The following is a 19,444-nucleotide window of genomic DNA, read 5'->3' as shown; positions in this document are numbered from 1 at the left end:
GGAATTGCATTCAAACAATACATGCGGCACTGTTTCTTGACAAATGCACTCCCTACAAATGCCTGTATCATACATATTAATTCTGAACCAGGATGTATAGTATATCCAATACAAAAACATGAAGGTATAACTTTGCCAATCCCTTAATACCCATCTCCCAGCTGAGATCCCACCAACCTGTTAATTTCATCTAAATGTGGCTCTTTCTTTTTTCTTATCCCAACTTTGTTGCCACAGTGATTGAGTAGGTGTTTCAATTATGGCTTTCACCCTCTTTATGCAAAGGCACCACTACATTTACATCTTTAATATTAAGTGATTGCTTGGCAAGAATGTCTGACAACTCGTTTCTTTCAACCCCAACATAGGCAGGAACCCATACGAAATGTACTGTATACATGGGCCTAGACCCTGCAGCCTCAACAGATGTCCAATCTCACAAAAAAATGTCTGGCCTACAATTTGAAATACCTATTTTAATAGATGTCAAGACCGAGAATAATGGGTACGTAATCAGGGCGTACTTCTTCAACCCATTCCAAGGCTAAAATGATAGCAACTATCTCAGATTTAAATACCGATACCTTGAGAATCTTTCATGAATAGCCACTGGAAATGTTGGAACATAAGCAGAAACACCTGAATGACCTGTCACTGGATCTTTTGAACCATCTGTGCAGATATGTAAAAATCCATAACATCTGCCCTTTGAAGTTCCTGTCCTACTGATAGTCTGATTATTCCTTACATTGATCTTTTCCCGAAGGCCTAAATTAACCACGGGCAAAGGGTAAAACCATGGAGGAGTGACAGAAAGGTGTACAGTAAGGTGTACAGTGGCATGCAGGACCTCATCACCCAAAATGCTCTATTCAAAAGGCTCAAAGTAACATCTAACCAAGCCTGATTCATTTTAGAAAAAAGTCCTGTGGATTAATGAAGATAAAATAGAATGTTTTGGCCGCAATGAGCAAAGGTATGTTTGGAGAGAAAAGGGTAAAGAATTTCATGAAAAGAACCCCTCTCCGACTGTTAAGCACGGGGGTGGATCGATCATGCTTTGGGCTTGTGTTGCAGCCAGTGGCATGGGGAACATTTACTGGTAGAGGGAAGAATGAATTCATTAAATACCAGCAAATTCTGGAAGCAAATATCACATAGTCTGTAAAAAAGCCAAGGATGAAAGGAGCATGGTTTCTACAACAGGATAATGATCCTAAATACCTTTCAAAATTCACAATGGACTACCTCAAGAGGTGCAAGCTGAAGGTTTTGCCATGGGCTTCACAGTCCCCTGACCTAAACATCATCGAGAATCTGTGGATAGACCTCAAAAGAGCAGTGCATGCAAGACGGCCCAAGAATCTCATAGAACTAGAAGCCTTTTGCAAGGAAGAATGAGCAAAATATCCCCCAACAAGAATTAAAAGACTCTTAGCTGGCTACAAAAAGCATTTACAAGCTGCGATACTTGCCGAAGGGGGTGTTACTAAGTACTGCCATGCAGGGTGCCCAAACTTTTGCTTCGAGCCCGTTCTTTTTTTGTTATTTTGAAACAGTAAAAGATGGAAATAAAAAAGTTTTCTTGCTTGAAATATTAAAGAGATGTGTCATCTTTCACTTTATGCCTTTTGGAAATCAGCTCATCTTTTACTCACTTAGCTATTCACAGTAACAGAAATTTTGACCAGGGGTGCCCAAACTTTTGCATGTCACTGTACATCAGGGCCATAATACACATTAGACAACCAAAATTTTGTCCATTCATTTCCCATCCACCTAAAATTGAAGATCTTATGAATGCAGTAATCCCAATATTGGATAACCAACTTAATCTCTTCTCATATTAATCCAATAAACCATTGATGAATGTAACCTGCACAGATGTAAAGGTACTTCATCCATTTCAAACAGTAAACTAGCCGAAATTGGGGATGATTTAATAGAACCACAACATAATCTCACTGCTTGAGTTTGAACATTATCTCGAGCCTTTAAGACCACTAGTGAGACTGACCCGTAAGTAACACATCCATAATCAAAGACAGATCTGATTAAAGCAATATACATTTGTTTAAATGACCTCCTAGTCGCAGCCCAATCACAACTAAGCATCTGAGCACATTAAGGGCTTATAAACTCTTCTCAGGGTTCCAGCCAGGTACAGGTATTAATTTCAAGCAACATTTCAATGACAGTCTCTGCCATCTTCATCAGGGATGATCCTTGGGCATGTCTAGTTTGGTGGCATTTGTACCCCCATCGTCCGTTCCTCCTGATTGGTCAGTCCTTGTCCAATCAGGTTTCTGCTGTTCCACTGCTTTACCATCAAATACCAGTTCTTACTTAGAGCAAGACCTTCGTCTTTGCTAAAATTCTTTTCCTCCAGTTTTATTTCAATGGCTTCCTTCACCAAGGGGTCCCAAAATCCATTGGCTTGGCACAGTAGTTTTGTGCCATCGAAGTCAATCCCATGGCCATTGCAAATGCAATGCTCTGTTGTCACCAGTTGCGAACCGTAACCCTAACCTGCCTGATGAAGGAAGCTATTGAGAAGGGATGGACAATGGGTGTAAAAGCATTATATTTGACAAAGATGGCAGAGTCTGTCATCGAAACATCAGTTAAAATCGATACCTGTATCTGGCTAGAAGCTCGAGAGTTGTTTATTCGTCATTTTCATCGGGAAAGCACTGGATTCTTTTCCAAATTAAAGGCATTTTTACGTTTCTCGAGAATTTTATTCATATGCACCTTGTATGTTAGCCTTGTGTCCATCCACACACCAAGAAACTTCTACTGATTTTTGTTTAAGAGATGAACCAAATCACTTGAAATCAATTGTATGTGCGATGTTCCTTATGGAAAATCAAATAGCTTGAGTCTTTGCAACAGAAAATTTAAATCCCCACCAACATCCCTATTCCTCTACTTCATTAATAGCTTCCTACATTTGCCTAACTATATAATTTATATTCCTGTCTCTCTTCCACATGGCACCATCATCTGAACAGAGCCTATGGCTGAGAGGTGGGTTTAAATAGGCTGCAGGTGATGAGTTCGAAACCAGTGGCAGGTGACTCCTGTTAGCTGTGTGGAGACTGCGAAGTGCCTGCCTGTGTAGATTGGCAAATATATCAAATGAAGTGCTGAGTCATTTGGATTTTGATAAAGAATCCTGCCATTATTTAAATTAAAATGTTCTGTTCTTTAAAGCATCAGTGGTTACTGCTCCCTTATTATGGTGTAGTGCCCTTCCAACTGGAAAAATATGAAGCACCTTCAAAAGCCATTAAGATCCTCCCTCCCTCCTATTTCACATATCTTAATACACAGAAAATAATTTAAAATAGAACAGATATTCTGTTTTTCAGGATCATTGATAATAGTGAAAACTGTACATAAAATTTCATAACAATGTATTGAATCTACAGTGATCTATACTGAATAAAAGATTTCCTTTAAAGTATTTGAGCAGGCTACTGTTGAAAGGAATTGCTCACCATCTGCTCGGCTGCAAAATGTACGCTACTATTTGTTAAGTGAATATCAAGTTAGAGCATACAGTATATTCTGTTTCATAAGGACTATATATATGTCATTATGTTGTTTTACTTTGCCTCCTTACATCACTATTGTTTCAATGAACTGCTGCGTGAATTTGTTTCTTAAGTGGTATCTTGCTTATATATACAATATGTTTCCAAGGTTGTTAAGCCGAGGAGTGGTAGTGGGGACCAGCCAATTAGGTGCTGTCCCGCCACAGTCCCCCTACTCCACTGGGTGCATTGGGCTTAGGGATACAAGTAGCCCTAACTATGGACTGTAAATACTGCACCAGTCACAAGAAAAAGACAAAGAAAGAAGCCAGCACTCAGACTAGGATGCTGGAATATACGGACCATGGCAACTGGTATATCAGGTGACCTTCAGGAGATCAGCAACACATGCAAGACAGCAATGATTAACAATGAACTGTTAAGACTCCAAGTGGACATCACAACACTCCAAGAGACACGTCTCACAGAATCGGGAACCCTACCTGAGAGAGACTATACCTTCTTCTGGCAGGGGAAGGGCTCAGACAAGTCCAGAAAGCATGGTATCGGCTTTGCCGTGAAGAACTCACTGCTGAAGATGGCAGAGCCTAGTGAGAAAGAGACGGAGCAGATTTTCTCACTTTGACTCCACACATCCGACGAGCCTGTCAACCTTGTCAGCGTCTATGCCCCAACCCTCTACTCTACACAAGACGAAAAGGATGAGATCTACAACCAGCTCTCAATGATGATACAGGAGATCCCAAGTCAGGAACGGTTGCTGCTACTTGGCGACTTCAACGCCAGAATGGGCGCCCACCACAACTCTTGGCCAAAGTGCCTGGGGCGATATGGGATTGGCAGCATGAATGACAATGGGCAACGACTGCTTGAGCTTTGCATGCTCCACGAATTGTGTGTCACCAACACCTACTTCCAGACCAAAGCTCAGCACAAAGTGTCTTGGCGACATCCCCGCTCCAAACACTGGCACTAGCTAGACATGATAATCACAAGATGCCGTCACCTGAGAAACGTGCTCTTGACTCGCTCCTTTCAGAGTGCTGACTGTGACATGGATCACTATCTGGTTTACCGCAAGATCAGACTTCGGCCAAAGAAGATGCACTGTGCCAAGCCTCCGGGCAAGCAGCGCATCGATGCCAATAAGACACAACACACAGACAAAGCGGCGGAGTTCATCAAGTCACTGGAGGATGCTCTCCTTGCAGACCCACCAGAAGGAGATGCTCAGCAGAGATGGGACTCTCTCAGGGACACTATCCACGGCTGTGCACTCAAGGCCTTCGGGAAGAAACGGGGAAAGACACAAGACTGGTTTGAAGCGAGCTCAAGTAATTCACCGCTGTCATCGAGGTGAAGCGTGTTGCACTACTAGAGCACAAACACCATCCCACCCAGGCAACACTGCAAGCACCAAGGACAGCAAGAAGCAAGGCCCAGGAAACTGCCAGACGCTGTGCAAATGACTAATGGCTACAACTATGCAAAAGCATTCAGTCATCATTTGGCACAGGCAACATCCGTGAAGTGTAGGAGGGGATCCAGAAAGCCATCGGACCAGCCCAGAGCAAGACAGCACCATTGAAAACCATAACAGGTGAGACCATCAATGACAAAGGCAAGCAGATGGAGAGATGGGTGGAGCATTACTCTGAACTCTTCTCCAGAGAAAACAGCATCTCGGACAGCGCACTGGACGCCATTGAATGTCTGCCTGTCATGGAGGAACCTGATGCATTGCCGACTGCCGAAGAGCTGAGTAAAGCCATCGACAGCCTGCCCATTGGGAAGGCACCAGAATTGGATGGCATTCCACCAGAGGCCATCAAATGCGCAAAGGGCGTCCTGCTAAACCACCTGCACGAACTACTGTGCCAGTGCTGGATAGTGGGACCAGTGCCGCAAGACATGAGAGACTGCAACATTGTCACCAAATACAAGAACAAAGGGGACAGAAGCGACTGTAACAACTGCAGGGGAATCTCCTTGCTGAGCACCGTTGGGAAGATCTTCGCCTGTGTGGTCCTGAACAGACTGCAGAAAATAGCCAAAAGGGTATATCCCGAGTCTCAGTGCGGTTTCAGGTCAGAAAGCTCCACAATCGACATGATCTTCTCTCTTCGACAGCTACAAGAGAAACGCAGAGAGCAAATACAACCACTCTACGTCACTTTCATTGACCTTACGAAGGTCTTCGACCTCTTGAGCAGAGACGGCCTGTTCAAAATCCTCGCCAGGATTGGTTGTCCCCGGAGGCTCCTCAGGATAGTTCAGTCATTCCACACAGACATGAAGGGCATCATTCAGTTCAACAGCTCTTTTTCGGAGGCCTTCAACATCCGCAGCGGTGTGAAGCAGGGCTGTGTGCTTTCCCCCACCCTGTTTGGCATCATCTTCGCAGTCGTGCTGAATCACGCCTTTGGAACATCAACTGATGGTGTCTGCCTCCACACCAGATCGGACGGGAGGTTGTTCAGACCGTCCCGGCTGAGGGCAGAAAGGAAGGTTTGTGAAGTACTCATCAGGGACATGTTGTTTGCAGATGACGTGGCACTGGCAACACACTCTGAAGAGCAGCTGCAACGCCTCATGGACAGCTTCTCTAGAGCCTGCCAGGACTTCAGCTTGACCATCAGCCTGAAGAAGACAAACGTATTGGGCCAAGGCGTTGAGCACCACCCACCCCCCCGCCATTAACATCAACAACTATGAACTGGATGTAGTTCACGAGTTTACATACCTTGGCTCCACCATCACGGACAACCTCTCTCTCGACCCGAGATCAACAGACGGATCGGATGAGCAGCCTCAACATTCGCCAGGCTGACAAAGAGAGTCTGGGAGAACTGAAAGCTGACGATGCACACACCAAGGTTGCAGTCTACAGGGCCTGCGTCCTCAGCACACTGCTTTGCGGCAGCGAGACGTGGAGCCTCCAGATGAGAGCAGCATCTCAACACCTTCCACCTTCGCAGCCTGAGATGCATCCTGCACATCAAGTGGGTTGACTGAGTCATCAACAATAAGGTCCTGGCCCTCGCCCAGATACCCAGCCTCTTCACCTTGCTCCAACAACGCCATCTCCGCTGGCTGGGCCACGTACACTGCCTGTCAGATGGGAGGATCCCGAAAGACCTGCTGTACAGGGAACTGGCCTCCGGCAAGAGAGCACAAGAGCGGCCCCATCTTCGTTTCAAAGATGTCTGCAAGAAAGACATGAAGTCACTGAAAATGAACGTCGAGAGGTGGGAGGACATCACAAGCAATTGCTCTCACTGGAGGCTGTAACTACACAGGGGTCTAAAAAGAGAAGAAGAGAAGCTGAGGCTTGCTGCTGAAGAAAAGCACACTCGTCGGAAAAACAGCACCAAGACAACTGGAGGACAGTGCCTTCAAGTGCAGTCGCTGCAGCCAAGACTGTTACTCCCGTGTGGGCCTCTACAGCCACAACAGGCGCTGCTCTACCAACACAGCCTGAAGCAAGACTTTCCATCTAACGGATGACACACACACACACACACTTATATAGTAGAAAATAAGAAAAACAAAATAGTGTCAGTGCTTTTATCTATACAGATAGTTATGAGTAGCTATGATGTTTTTTGAAAATGGCCATCAAGCAGTTTGATTGATAGACATATTTAAATGAAACTCACGGATTCAATGATACCAATTTAACTGCTCATCAATCAAAGGCTTCCTTTCATTAAATATTTCCAAGGAACTGGTTAATTGCTTTCACAGAGATATACACCAAGACTTTTTGCTAAATGCCAATGAAAAGGGAATGGTTTAAATAATGGGGAAGTCAATCCATAAATGTGTAGATCTTTGATGATGCACACTTAGACTGTTGCATAAAGTGTTGGTCTCCTTTCAGAAGGAGAAGTAGGTCCTCACTCAATGCAGCTTAGAAAACAGTGATCCTACTGAAGATTCTACTGAACTTGGCAAGTAGATGCTGAGTGAGAATTTTCCATGGTAGAGCAATCCAGAGCCAGAGATTTTTTTTTGACAGAAAGGATTTAAAATGCAGATGAAGAAGATGTTTTTTACTGTTCCATCATTCTTTTAAATTTGCTACATCTGAGGAGGTACTCAAGAATGAAAGGATCACAATTATTGCTCATTAGGGGAGTCCAGAGTCAATAAGAAACATATTGGAGAGTGGAGTTTAGCAGTCGTCTTATTGAATGAGATGTTTGCTCATACAGGTTGTATATGTTGGGTTTTGGGTTGAGGGAAATGGGACATTAAATTGCTAACCCATGTGACCCAACTCTGTTAAATGAGGCCTTCATTAACGTAATTTGAAATGACCTCTTTCATATTTAGCTAGAGTGTCTTGTATTTATTATTTATCATTTGACTCCGAAGGAAAAAATCTACATACATTACTGCAATTTACAAACTTTTTACAATTCCTAGCCTCAAGGTTAATTGCAATATATTCAGTAGTCAACCAGCAAACAAAGCTCAAAACACCTATAGTAAAATACGACAGAATCATATACAGGTATTTTAAAACGGGAAGAAAATAAGCTTAATGTAATATCTAATCCACATCTTCTAATAACACTCATCACTTGTAAAGAGCAATCTCAACTCTGAAGAGAAACCATATATTTCTACCTGAATTGCAGAATGAGTCCACTGTATATTTACAGAAATATGCATATTATAAACTTTGAACAAAATCTTAATGCATGATCATTCAACATTAGAATAATTGTCCGAACTAACCTACTACTGTTTACAACAAGAGTAAAAATTCTGAGTTCAACCAAGTTACCATAGTTGTGAATTTCAGGATCTACTCAGTGTTAGACAATTATGTTCAGACAATGAAAACATTTTTTTTTCCAAAATTTATGTAAGCAAATCTGTCTTTTCTCTCAGAAATGAAAATAATTTGAGTTTAGCGATTTGCTTATCTTTGCCACCAAATGCATTGTTCATTGAGTTTGAATAGTTATTTATAAAATATGGCTGTGATTAATTTCTTGTTTGTTCATATCATATCATATCATATCTGAGAAACAAAAAAAAATATTGACCAGACCAGAAAGGCCAGGAAGATGTGTTGTCCTACATTTGGTTAATGAATACAGCAATACACACAATGTGCTGGAGGAGCTCAGCAAGTCAGGCAACATCGATGGATGGGAATAAACAGCTGATGTTTCTGGCCAAGACCTTTCATCTCGACCCTTCTGAGCTCCTCTAGCACATTCTGTGTATTGCTCTAGATATCCGGCACCTGCAGTACTTTTTGTGTCTTTGGCTAAAGAAGCTTTCTAAAACAACATGCAGCCGCAAGATATTTCGAGGCTCATACTGACTCAAGCTTATAAGTACAAGTTATTCATAACTTACCATCTGTTCTATGATATTGAATCATTGTTAACTTGGCAACATGTTGGTGCTTTCATGTGACTGAGATGCACTTCAGAAATGGGTTTAGTAATTACATCAGTATAGTTTTTTGTAAGTAGATATTAAAACATGATAACCAATAGTTTAGCCTGAATTCCTTTCACAACAAGAACAGCATGTTTCCACATATGATATCAGAAGATATTTATGAACAGTTTGAACCATATTCCAGCTATCACCAAGAACTTGCATTAGCTTATTTACCTCAAACAACGCATTCCAATCTTCCATGTTTTACTGGAGCTCTCACCATCCTTCTCCATGTCCAGATTTCGTTTGTTGGAATTTCTTCCAACAAATTTCCCTGCCATGTACTAATGTTACATGTAAGCAGTTGACTTATCTTTGCTGCTGTCCTTAGAAAAAAAAGAGGATACCACATTCTCTGCCCTTCAGAAATTTGGTACTTCTTCTAAGACCCAGTATCTCCCTTAATCATTTTAACATGCAGGAAACGGAAAGCACTTTAAACCATTAACAGAAGTATCTTGTTCAGGAAACATCTTTCATAGCCAGCAGGCATGCTTACATTTGCTATCTTTCAAAAAGATTCTTCTTGCAACCTTCTGATCCAATTAAAATGAGGCCTGCAGATAGCTACATTAACTAATCCTCAATAACTGATAGCATTCAAGAAAATTACTGTCTATAGCCCAATAATACATCCGACGCACTACAAGTAGTGAGGCCAATTCCAAAACAATTCTGCTCTTCAATTAGACTCCACATGGAAGCCAGCAGGAAAATATACATTTCCAGGGACATATGATAGTAAATCTCTCCTACAGATCCAATGGGTCCATTCATTTCAACTGTGCAAAAAGACTACACAAACACAGGCAGGCTTTTTTTTCTGTCAGTCAAATTTAATGCAACTGCTCTTTCATAATTTCCTAGTCTTCCAAGTTTGAATTTATTATTTGTTTTTAAAAGTGTACTCAAATTCTGATAATTTTGTATTTTTTTCATAGTATTTTTCAATGTTTTTGATGTTCTTAGTTTGAATATTGGATTCATTTCCTTGACAGCTTTGTTATGAACTCTGTGTAACTCTCTGGATAATTCTGGGGGCAAAATCGGCAGTCTTCCTCAAGCGAGACCACTCCCAGGACCTGCTGCATATCAGAGCAGGCTTGTTAAGCAGGCAAGCTTCAAACTCTGGTGGCTTTTCATTCAACAGAAGATCTGGGCCAACAACTCTTCACATTCTTGCTACAGAAATCCATTGCTTCCTGTAGGATGTTATATGTCTTCATATTTTACCATCCATGAATCCAGCAGGGTTAACATCCTACAACTTTAGAAGTTACAAAAGCCTCAACTCTTCAATCAGAAGAGCTGAAGTTTGCTAACATCAGTGCTGGAGTCAGGAAAGAGTCTGTCATCACAGCTTCTTTATAGAGGCAATAATAGAATGACTGTGATGAAAATAAATAATTTTTTGACGACTCAAAATCTCTACAATGAATGCCCACGCAGACGACTAGCTAGCTGTCAAACAGACAGAATTCTCACAATATACTGTATCTCACAATATGTTGCATCTCTTAGCTTCTCTGCCAGACATATAGACTATCTTAAGATAGTCCATAAACTAATTGATTGCACATTCTTGAAGAAATGCACAGTTTCATCACAAAGGGACAAAAAAAAACAACTACACTCATCTGAAACCCTACAAAACCCTAGATCCATGAAAAAGAGATAAGGTTGGAAAGAGCATGGGAGATCTAGCACCTTGTTGGTATCCACTAGGATCCATTGATCATTTGGCTCTAACAAGACCACCTACAGACTGAGCATCCAAAGACACAGTATGCTAAGATGCTGAGAAGCAAAAACAAAGGAGAGATTTCAAGGATAGGCTCAAAGTGCAGACAGGATCACTTTGAAGACTCAGACTCAATTGAGACTCAGCTTTTAACAATGAATGCTTTTTCATGCTATTCCATAACTTCTGACTCATTATTGTCTCAGCACCACCCCAGGTTGGTCAGATGATTTAAAACCCCATTTAACAAAGAACAAATCTTCGAAAGCAGATTAAACCCTTGCCAACTTGCAAAGTCCTGGTGAAGCACTTGTAGAGTATTAAAAATGCTCTCTTCCACATATATAAAGAGGGCATGACTCAAGGTCCACTAAAACAAAAGTTATTGTGGGGAGCTCCTACCAGAATCACAATGAGAAACCTGCCATCCAGAGATACAAAGGCCTTCAATGCATGGTAAATCCAAGAGATATGTAGAAAACACCACTAACCACTCTACTGTGCACATGTGATTTCAGAAATGTCTTCTATTCCATTGACTGAGTGGTATTGGAGAGTTCTACTCAAGTTTAGACGACATAGAGCTCCATTACCATCCAGTTTTATTTATTTCTGTATTTTTATCCAGTCATATGAAATCATTCAGCTTAAACACAATATCAAATCAAGAAAGGCTATATCCTCAGTTTAGCCCTCTACTCAATCTTCCTCAATTGCCTCTCACTTTCAAAGGCTTCCAGCTGTCATTGAGAAGGCTACAGTATGTGAGGAAAACTGCTCAACTGTCATCATTTCCAGACCAGAGTCATTACTATTCCAAATTTAACCATTGATTTACTGTTTGCAGATGGCACTAGCAAATCTGTATACTGCAGGAACAAGTTTTGAGTTATTGCCCACTCCTCCACCACATCCAGAAACAAAGTTTCTCTGCTAGCCTGCCCTTCATCAAGATGCACAGCAAGACCCTGGGGAACAAGGATGACTGTCTGTATCCTGGGATGAAGATATTAATGACTAGATACAGCAACAGCTTCCGTGAAATAGTAAAGGAAGACATCAAATCTGCACTAAGCTTATAGTCCACCAAACGGTACCTACCTTTGCTCTTCTGTATGCTTCAAAGTCAGGTATGATGAATACATGGAGAGACAACATAAGCACAAAGATCAACAAATCAATGAGCAGGCTCGGTGAAGTAATATCCCCTCAAAGGCCATCAGCTCATCAAAGATTTTCTCATCATGTTCAACCTCCAAGACTATCCTTCTGCCTAAAACAAGACTCTTGAAATGAGCTCCCTCATTTCCAAAACACAGAAATTATTTCAAAGGTGTTTCAAATAACTTAATTTAAAAGAAAGCAATTGTTAGTATTCTTCAACATCTCTGGCTTTTGACAACGTAAGCTGGAGATGGTTCAGCCCGGATGACAGTGAGCTTGAAGTTTTGACAAAGTGTGCACGTGCAACCAGCTAACCAACTGATGAAGCACATAATGTCCCAATCAGGCAGCATCTGTCCCACCTGTAGCAGAGTCTGCAGGTGCTATACAAGACTCATTAGTGACCTTCGCATACATAGAACTGAAATGGACCAGGTGGACTGCTGAGGATGATGAATTTTACTAGAATGGTAACAATGATTAATGTTTTCATTTCCACAGAGAAATGAGAGAAAGTAAGTTTATTATTGCTGAGCTACTCAAGTTTAAGGGGGAAGTGGAGTTGTGGGGGAAGGGGAGGGAATAGGTTTAGAAGGAAGGCAATGAAAGTTGAAGAGTTTTATTTGAGTCAATAAGGAGCCATTTCTAAAGCAGAAGATTCAATGACAAAGGAATACAATTTTAATCTAATTGATAAAATTGAAGCAGTGAAGACAAATAGAGTACCGTTAAGTGCTTATGACTGGAAAACTTACCAGAGTACATGGACATAACTAGGCCATCTTCCAGTTACAAACACTGGATTTGTGGACCCCGACATACAAATTGTTAAGAGCGATTTTTGGATTTAGGTCATTTACATTTAGCAAATGGCTTTGGCTAGCAGTTTTATGTCTTTGAATATGTATTGTGGATTTTACTTGGAGTGCAGGTCTGAACAATGGGTTCCTAAAAGCCGCGAATCTCAGTCCAGTCAACGCTGATTAAAGTTCACTTCGATGTCAATGGGGTGCCTGCGAAGAGGGAGGTGTGAAATGTGTATGCAGTTTCAAAGAAAGCACTGTCTATACTTTGGAAATATGGAATTGTCCTTTATGTTTAGCACATAAAATACCAAGTAAATGTATTGTGGATTTAATTTGGAGGGCATATCTGAACAATGGATTTCTAAAAGCTGTGAATCCCAGTCCAGACAATGCTGACACCTGTGGTATCGATGTGAATCAAGAGGTATAAAGGTTGTATGAGATTTTAAAGAAAGTATTGTCCATATATTGTAAATATAGAGTTGTCCTTTGATTGGAACATAAAAGATCGAGCCCCATGTTAGGCCAGCAGACCTTTCCACCATATGGCAGAGGTGGTTTCCCCCTCTCTTCACTTTATTCATTACTCTATCCTTGTCTGTCTTGTGTGTGCTTTGATGTCATTCATTACAATACTGTGGAAGTATACTTACCATATTGAAGGATTTTTGTATATTTCCGAGGATTCCCGAGGGACTCTCGGCTCAGCTCAGCTGCTGCTTTGCTCTCGGGCTCTCGCTGGCCGGCCAGAGCTGGTGACTGGCTGCCTCTCTGAGTCAGTGTCAGAAGCCCTCAGGAGCTGCTGGGTCCAGGTTGTGGCCCTCTGTCCCCGCAGATCCGCCGCAATCCCATCATAGGAAGCTCCAGCTCTAAAATGTCCAGCCGAGCCATCTGCCGGGAGGCCAGTCACGCCGGGAGCTGGTACCCGGCGTCAGGACCTCAACTCAACGCACAATTAGAAAGCTGGCTTGCCCAGGCACAATCCACTGGGAGACCGGCTAGTGCTATCATTGCACCTCATGCAGGGTACACGTACTGTGGATCTTGTGCTGCTCATGCTTATAAACAAGTGGACCCATCCATCACACGCAGAGTTTTTATCTTGGGACCGTCGCACCATGCACCTCTATCTCGCTGTGCTTTATCCACTGCAGATATTTATAGAACGCCTTTGTATGATCTACGCATCGATCAAAAGATTTATGGAGAGCTGTGGAAGACGGGAATGTCTGAGCGGATGACGACCCAAATAGATGAAAACGAACACAGTATTGAGATGCATTTACTTTACACAGCTAAAACCATGGAAAGCCAAAAAGATGAGTTAACTATTGTTCCTGTTTTGGTTGGAGCACTGAGTGATTCCAAAGAACAGATGTACGAGTAGCTGTTTAGTAAATACCTTGCAGATCCTCTAAATCTCTTTGTGATTTCATCAGATTTCTGTCACTGGGGACAACGTTTCCAATACACGCATTATGATGAGAGTCAAGGGGAGATCTACAGATCAATTCAGCACTTGGATAAAATGGATATGGTTATTATAGAGCAACTAGATGCTGTATCATTTAACAACTATTTGAAGAAATACCACAACACTATCTGTGGTCGCCACCCGATTGGTGTTCTGCTCAATGCGGTGACGGAATTGAGGAAGAGTGGGATGAACATGGCTTTCTCGTTTCTGAACTACGCTCAATCAAGTCAATTTCCAACTTATTAGACAAAATCTTGTATGTTTAATGTTTTCAGTAATATTTGAGTAATAGTGTAAATATATTTTTTGATTAAGCATTCTTTGCTGTTTACATAACGCATTGTGGGTTATAGTTAAAAGTACATAGATGGTATAAGTTATTATGCAGTCACATCATATATACATGCTTTGTTTTGTTTCAATTAGTTTTATAGTACTGGAGTTAACAAAACAAAACAATGGTGATGAAAATCTCTAAAATGAACCCGAGACAATAACCTACCTGTTGAAAGAGAGCATGGCATTTGAGTTTTTAAAAAATGCAGCACTTTTTTTTTTCTCTTTGCAAGAGCAGAAAGATGTTCAAGTTTAAAAAAAAGACAGATGAAGGATAAATTCACAGGTTCATAAACAGTGAGTAATGGGTAATAATAATAATCAATTTTAAAAAAGCAGACATGGCTGGCTATATCAGAAAGATAAAATCATATGATTGCACAAAAGAAAAATGGCTGCTGTATACAGAACAAATTAAGCAGTATTCTGAAGCAAATGAAACATCCAATGATTGTCAAGTTTGCCAAGTCCATTGGAATTAAAGGCATATAGTTTGTTAAGAAGTTTAACTGCTCCAAACAAACCAGCTGAAATGAGCTTTATTGATATTGTGAAAATAATATAGGATCATTTAGAACCAAAACCATTGTTGATTGCAGAACAATTTTGATGTCATAAGCAGAATCAAAAGGGAGTCATGTCCATTTCAGCGAATGTGATTGAATTGAAGTCGTCTAAGCATTTTCAGTTTAGTAAGGAGCTCAATGATGCAATGAGAGATTGTTTAGTTTGTATAATCTTACAAAAAACATTTAAAAACAGCCCCTAGCTGAAGCATTTACATTTAAAAGACTAGTAGAAATAGCTGGATCAATAGAAACAGCAAACAGAAACGCAACTGAGTCTAGTCAGAAATGAAAGCGAGTGTGAACAAAATTACAGCATCTAAACAGAAACGGTCCTGGCTGAACAAATTATGTTACTATTGAGGCAGGGACACACATATACCAGACCAATGCAGGTTTAAAGGCAAACCTTGCAGAAAATGCAACAAAGTAGGAAATACAAAGAACATGTTGGGCAGACAACAACAAATGGAAAAGAGAAAGAAAAATATCAAGTGGCAGTTTCAAAAAGAGCACTAATCTGTATGATCTTGATGAAAATTCTGATAATGATGAGATTGACACAATGATGAGGCTTATTTTCGGAGTAGCATTTGCATTCTGGCAGAAAGCTACTGGATAGGTGCTTCAAGGCTGTCCAGGCACTCAGTGTTATCTGGATGACATCATTGTTACCAGTAAAGAAGACAAGGAACAACTCTCATAAAAGTTGCTGGTGAACGCAACAGGCCAGACAGCATCTATAGGAAGAGGTACAGTCGAAGTTTCGGGCCGAGGCCCTTCGTCACAACTAACTGAAAGAAAAGCTAGTAAGAGATTTGAAAGTGGGAGGGGGAGGGGGAGATCCGAAATGATAGGAGAAGACAGGAGGGGGAGGGATGGAGCCAAGAGCTGGACAGTTGATTGGCAAAAGGGATATGAGAGGACCATGGGACAGGAGGCCTAGGGAGAAAGAATAGAGGGAGGGGGAAGCCCAGAGGATGAGTAAGGGGTATAGTAAGAGGGACAGAGGGAGAAAAAGGAAAGAGAGAAAAAGAAAGTCTGTATATTAATAATTAAATAACGGATGGGGTACGAGGGGAAGGTGGGGCATTAGCGGAAGTTTGAGAAGTCAATTTTCCTGCCATCAGGTTGGAGGCTACCCAGACGGAATACAAGGTGTTGTTCCTTCAACCCAAGTGTGGCTTCATCTTTAAAGTAGAGGAGGTTATGGATAGGCATATCAGAATGGGAATGAGACGTGGAATTAAAATGTCTGGCCACTGGGAGATCCTGCTTTCTCTGGCGGACAGAGCATAGGTGTTCAGTGAAATGATCTCCCAGTCTGCGTCGGGTCTCGCCAATATATAGAAGGCCACATCGGGAGCACCGGACACAGTATATCACCCCAGCCGACTCACAGGTGAAGTGTCACCTCACCTGGAACGACTGTCTGGGGCCCTGAATGGTAGTGAGGGAGGAAGTGAAAGGGCATGTGTTGCACTTGTTCCGCGTATAGGGATAAGTGCCAGGAGGGAGATCGGTGGGGAGAGATGGGAGAGACGGATGGACAAGGGAGTCGCGTGGGGAACAATCCCTGCAGAAAGCGGGGGGGGGGCAAGGGAAAGATGTGCTTAGTGGTAGGATCCTGTTGGAGGTGGCGGAAGTTACAGAGAATAATATGTTGGACCCTGAGGTTGGTAGGGTGGTAGGTGAGGACCAGGGGAACCCTATTCCTAGTGGGGTGGCGGGAGGATGGAGTGAGAGCAGATGTGCATGAAATGGGAGAGGTGCGTTTGAGAGTAGAGTTGATGGTGGAGGAAGGGAAGTCCCTTTCTTTAAAGAAGGAGAACATCTCCTTCGTCCTGGAATGAAAGGCCTCATCCTGAGAGCAGATGCGCAGAGATGGAGGAATTGTGAGAAGGGGATGAACAACTCTAACATCTTAAGACAGTGTTAAAACGATTGGGAGATTATGGGCTCAGAGCACAACACAAAAAACATGAATTCTTTAAACCAAGCCTCACCACTGTGGTCACACCATCAACACACAAGGATTACACAAGTATGCTGAGAAAACTCGAACAGTGGTAGGTGCTCCAAGGCCAACGACGTGTCACAGTTGTGGTACTTTTTAGGATTTATTAATTAATATAACAGTTTTCTGCCAAACCTGGCTACTGTCCTCCACCCCTTGAAATCATTACTACAGAATGGAAAGAAATGGCAATGGACAAAGCAGAGTGAGATGGCTTTCAAAAATGTAAAGGAAACGGTGAAGTTAGACGTTGTACTCACACGTCATCCAGTGAAGCTTGCCATGGGATACCTACACATCACAAGACAAAGGAGCAGAAGTAGATCATTCGGCCCATCTAGTCTGCTCCGCCACGCCACCATGAGCTATACTATTCTCCCACCTAGTTCCAATTTCCGGCTTTTTCCCCATATCCCTTGATACCCTGACTAATTAGATACCTGTTAGTCTCCTCCTTAAACAACCTCAATCATCGGGCCTCCACAGTGTATGTGGCAATGAATTCCATAGATCCACGACCCTCTGGCTAAAATAATTTCTCCTCATCTCCGTTTTAAATGGGTACCCTCTAATTCTAAGACTGTGGCCTCTTGTCCTGGACTCACCCACCAAGGGAAACAGCCTTTCCACATCTACTCTGTCCAACCCTTTCAACATTCAAAATGTTTCTATGAGATCCCCTCTCCTTCTTCTATACTCTAATGAATACAGTCCAAGAGCTGACAAACGCTCCTCAGATGTTAGCCCCTGCATTCCAGGAATCATCCTCGTAAATCTTCTCTGAACTCTCTCCAACATCAGTACATCCCTTCTAAGATGGGGGGCCCAAAACTGAACACAGTATTCCAAATAAGGTCTCACCAGTGCCCCATAGAACCTCATCAACACCTCCTTACTTTTATACACTATTCCTCTGAAATGAATACCAACATAGCATTCACTTTCCTTACTGCCGATCCAACCCCGTGGTTAACCTTTAGGGTATCCTGCACAAGGACCCCCAAGTCCCTTTGCACTTCTGATTTTTGAATTTTCTCCCCACCTAAATAATAATCTGCCCAATTATTTCTTCTTCCAAAATGTACAACTGTACTTTTCTCAATGTTGTATCTCATCTGCCATTTCTTTGCCCACTCTCCTAAACTGACCAAGTCTCTCTGCAACCTTTCTGTTTCTTCAACACTTCCTGCTCCTCCACCCATCTTGGTGTCATCCACAAACTTAGCCACAAAACCATTTAATCCATAATCTAAATCATCGATATACATTGTAAAAAGAAGCGGCCCCAACACCGACCCTTGCAGAACACCACTAGTAACCGGCAACCAATCAGAATAGGTTATTCCCACCCTTTGCTTTCTGCCTATCACCCAATGCTCCAGCCATTTCAATATCTTTCCTGTAATTCCATGGGCTCTTATCTTATTAAGCAACCTCTTATGCGGCACCTTATTGAAGGCCTTTTGAAAATCCGAATATACAACATCCACAGCCTCTCCCTTGTCAACCTTATCTGAGATTACCTCAAAAAATTCTAAGAGGTTGGTGAGGAAGGATCTTCCCTTCATAAAACCATGCTGGCTTGGGCCTATCATGTCATGCACCTTGAGGTATTTCATAACCTCGTCCTTCAGGATTGACTCCAATAACTTTCCAACTACCGATGTCAGACTAATAGGTCAGTAATTTTCTTTTTGCTGCCTCCCTCCTTTCTTAAACAGTGGAACTACATTTGCAACCTTCCAGTCCTCCGGAACCATGCCAGGGTCTATTGATTCCTGGAAGATCATTTCCAATGCCTCCACAATCTACAAAGCCACCTCCTTCAGAAGCCGTGGGTGCAGCTCATCTGGTCCGGGAGACTTATCTATTCTTAGTCCATTTAGCTCCCCAAGCACATTCTCTCTAGTAATCTTGATTGTAGCTAATTCTATTCCCTGAAACCACTGGCTATCAGGAATGTTGCTAATATCTTCCACTGTGAAGACTGATGCAAAATACTCATTTAGTTCCTTTGCCGTCTCTTTGTTACCCATTATAATTTCTCCAGCATCATTTTCAATCAGTCCTATATCTACCCATGTCACTCTTTTACTCTTCATATATTTAAAAAAAACTTAGTATCCTTTTTTATGTTAATTGCCAACTTCCTTTCATAATTCATCTTTTCTTTCCTAATGACCTTCTTAGTTTCCTTCTGCAGGATTTTAAAAGTCGTCCAGACCTCAGTTTTCCCACTAATTTTAGTTTCCTTGTATGCCATATCTTTTTGCTTTTATTTTAGCCTTAACCTCTCTCATTAGCCACA

The 19,444-nt window shown here is 41.9% G+C and overlaps 2 protein-coding genes across 12 annotated transcripts in view; one reads left to right on the top strand and one right to left on the bottom strand.

The window, feature by feature from the left end:
* LOC134347072 (receptor-type tyrosine-protein phosphatase delta-like) overlaps positions 1–19,444 on the bottom strand; it is a 2,469,925-nt gene that overhangs the window by 2,310,593 nt on the left and 139,888 nt on the right. The gene's annotated exons all lie outside the window — the stretch shown is intronic.
* On the top strand, positions 13,475–14,440 carry LOC134346314 (protein MEMO1-like). The gene has a single exon (XM_063047666.1). The coding sequence runs from the start codon at positions 13,615–13,617 to the stop codon at positions 14,125–14,127; it is 513 nt and encodes a 170-aa protein (XP_062903736.1). The 5' UTR covers positions 13,475–13,614; the 3' UTR covers positions 14,128–14,440.

Source organism: Mobula hypostoma, chromosome 5, assembly GCF_963921235.1.
Source record: "Mobula hypostoma chromosome 5, sMobHyp1.1, whole genome shotgun sequence".
Classification (NCBI taxonomy): Eukaryota; Metazoa; Chordata; class Chondrichthyes; order Myliobatiformes; family Myliobatidae; genus Mobula; species Mobula hypostoma.
The sequence above is the reverse complement of the archived record's forward strand: the minus strand, read 5'-3'. Positions and strand labels throughout refer to the sequence as shown.